The sequence below is a fragment of the Penaeus chinensis genome, chromosome 24, assembly GCF_019202785.1.
Source record: "Penaeus chinensis breed Huanghai No. 1 chromosome 24, ASM1920278v2, whole genome shotgun sequence".
Lineage (NCBI taxonomy): Eukaryota > Metazoa > Arthropoda > Malacostraca > Decapoda > Penaeidae > Penaeus > Penaeus chinensis.
Window position 1 is genome coordinate 24,786,239 of NC_061842.1, and position 2,500 is coordinate 24,788,738.

General features: G+C 34.9%; 1 protein-coding gene across 1 annotated transcript in view; it reads left to right on the top strand.

The window, feature by feature from the left end:
- Positions 1-202: 202 nt before the first annotated feature.
- LOC125038181 (dnaJ homolog subfamily C member 3-like) overlaps positions 203-2,500 on the top strand; it is an 18,612-nt gene continuing 16,314 nt past the window's right edge. Inside the window, exon 1 of the mRNA XM_047631558.1 lies at positions 203-341. Coding sequence (XP_047487514.1) covers positions 251-341 — 91 coding nt within the window. The 5' untranslated portion in view covers positions 203-250. The remainder of the gene's footprint in view (positions 342-2,500) is intronic.

Below are 2,500 nucleotides of genomic sequence, written 5' to 3' on the forward strand. Positions count from 1 at the left end.
CCAATCAGGGGAAACCACGACTAACCAATCACATCGCTCCAGTATGATGAGCTGTACATGTCCAGAAAAACAAAACACTATCGCTAGAAAGAATTCGATCTTTTATCATAAGATCCAAATATATATACACTAGTAGATCCGATTCTACAAACATAAATCCAGGGTTTTATCACGTCTATATCGGCTTTGTTGGGTTCATCCGTCTATACATGCGGCTGGTGTGAGGGGAAGGGAGGCGAGTGTGTCTAAAATGCGAAAAAAAATGACATTTCTCAACTCGCTGCACAGAACAGTATACTCGTTATGGATTATACTCATATCTCTCGATATGCATATACTAGGTAAGTAAAAAAGAACGAGAAAAAACAAGTAAATTCCATGTTTTAGGTGATTTTCCTGGGTGTTGCTTCCTTCCAGTCATAAATTGCTGACGGGAACAATAAATTCTGCTTCTGTTTTCTTCGATTTGATTTTAGATACAGTTTATTAGTTTATTGATTGGTACGTTTCAGGTATGAATGTATGAAAAAAGGTCAATTCTTGAATCTGTAATGAACTTCTGACATGTATTTCAATTAATAATTCATCTATTGGGAGTATGAATTAAAGATTTCAGAAAATTGTTTTAGTTTCACACAGCCATCCAACCTTGTAATTACTATTCCTTGATTTGACTATTCACTATGTATTATGTGCTAATTTCTTGTTATTTTCCATTGCAAACGATATAATTGTAGACCCCCCACCGAATCAGTGTATTTCCCTACTAGGAGCTCTGCCCCAGAACCCATATTCTATAATTGTTGACTTGGTCTCTGCGTGGAATTTGTCAAGACCCCTTATTTTGATATATGACATTTTCCTTTCTCTTATTGAGATTATTTCATGTATCAGTGAGTGTAGCTCTTCCCTCTCTCTATGGTAGTGTCATAATCTTTTGTTATTTTAGTGCAGTCATCATTTAATTGTATACCTTAGCCTGTAATTGACAGAACGACATCCGCTAAGATACTTTTCATCCATGGCATTTCCTTCACTAGCTGATAATTAGAAGATTGAGGAACATGTACGTAATAGTTTGGTATAAATTTTCATAATGACAGCACTAAGATCGGTAAAATATAATGACACTTTCATAAAGAGAAGGAAGACTAAATAAAGTACCATTTATGCAAATAGATCAACTTACTTTGATTAGTGATTGCGGGCTTCCCATTACATTCTGAAATTTAGTTTTTGGGTTAATTTTTGTGGTATGGATGCACTAAGTTGGCAAATTGAAGATGATATTCTGGTAAAGGAGAAAAAGTTGCAGTCATCGGTACAAGAAATAATCTAAAGACACAAAGAAGAATGTCATAAATAAAGGAAAAAGATCCCAGAAAGCACCATTCACAGCCTAAGTCCATTTGGCCTCATGAGTTTCAGCTTTATCTTCCTGTGCATATCCCCCACCTTTTTTTTCTCTCTTTTTTGTATAATAGGGTTGTATTATATGGTCTTTAAGGCTATAGTATATATTTATTTGTTTATGTAAAAAAGAAAACAAAATATATATATAATCTTGTATAATGATGATACTTCTTCAATAGGACACATTTTCAACTAAGCTATTTTTACAATATTCCCCTTACATATTATGAAATGCAGAGCATTTGATAAGAGAGAGAGAAAGAGAGAAAGAAAGAAAGAGAAAGAGAAAGAGAAAGAGAAAGAAAGAGAGAGAGAGAGAACAGACAGACAACAGACAGACAGACAACAGACAGACAGACAACAGACAGACAGCAGACAGACAGCAGACAGACAAACTGAAGGTTTGAAGTAAAAGACTGAACGACAGAAGTAATATAGAATGTGCTTTGACAACTTTATAAAATGAAGACTCCACAAGACAATTCATACCTTGTAAAAGAGAGAAAAAAATATGAATTATAGGTTAAAAGGAGTTGTAGTTTCTGAAACTAGACAGTTACCCAGCCTTCACTCCTCAAGGACTGGTTGAAACACGATCTCGAGTAATTGTCAGCTGATAGAGCAATATACTGCACGACAGCTTCTGGAGATAGAGCTATTAGTCACCAATTTGACAAGCCTAGGGATGTATTCTACAATACAGTATTGCTTTTAAGATACTGTATCCCATATCTTTTACCTATCTTGCCATAGGAAAGGTTTCTCACTGATACATATAGTTAACAGCAGAAAAGTAAGTCCTTAATCCAACTTTACATGGCCCTTATAGAGCACAGCAGGTTCAGGAGGTATATCCTAAAGGTGGGGAGATAATATAATTTTTTGATGGCATTTTTGTGGTACAGGAACTTTTACAGTTACAAGAGAAGAAAGAGTGGGATTTCTCAATGAATAGTGAAAACACACTACCGTTGAAGTGATAACCAAAGATAAGCTACCTTAAACCAAACATGTATATTTGAAAGAGGAAATGACAATTTCAGGATTGTACTAGATTTTATCTTAAGGTGTGCCAAGAAGATGAAGA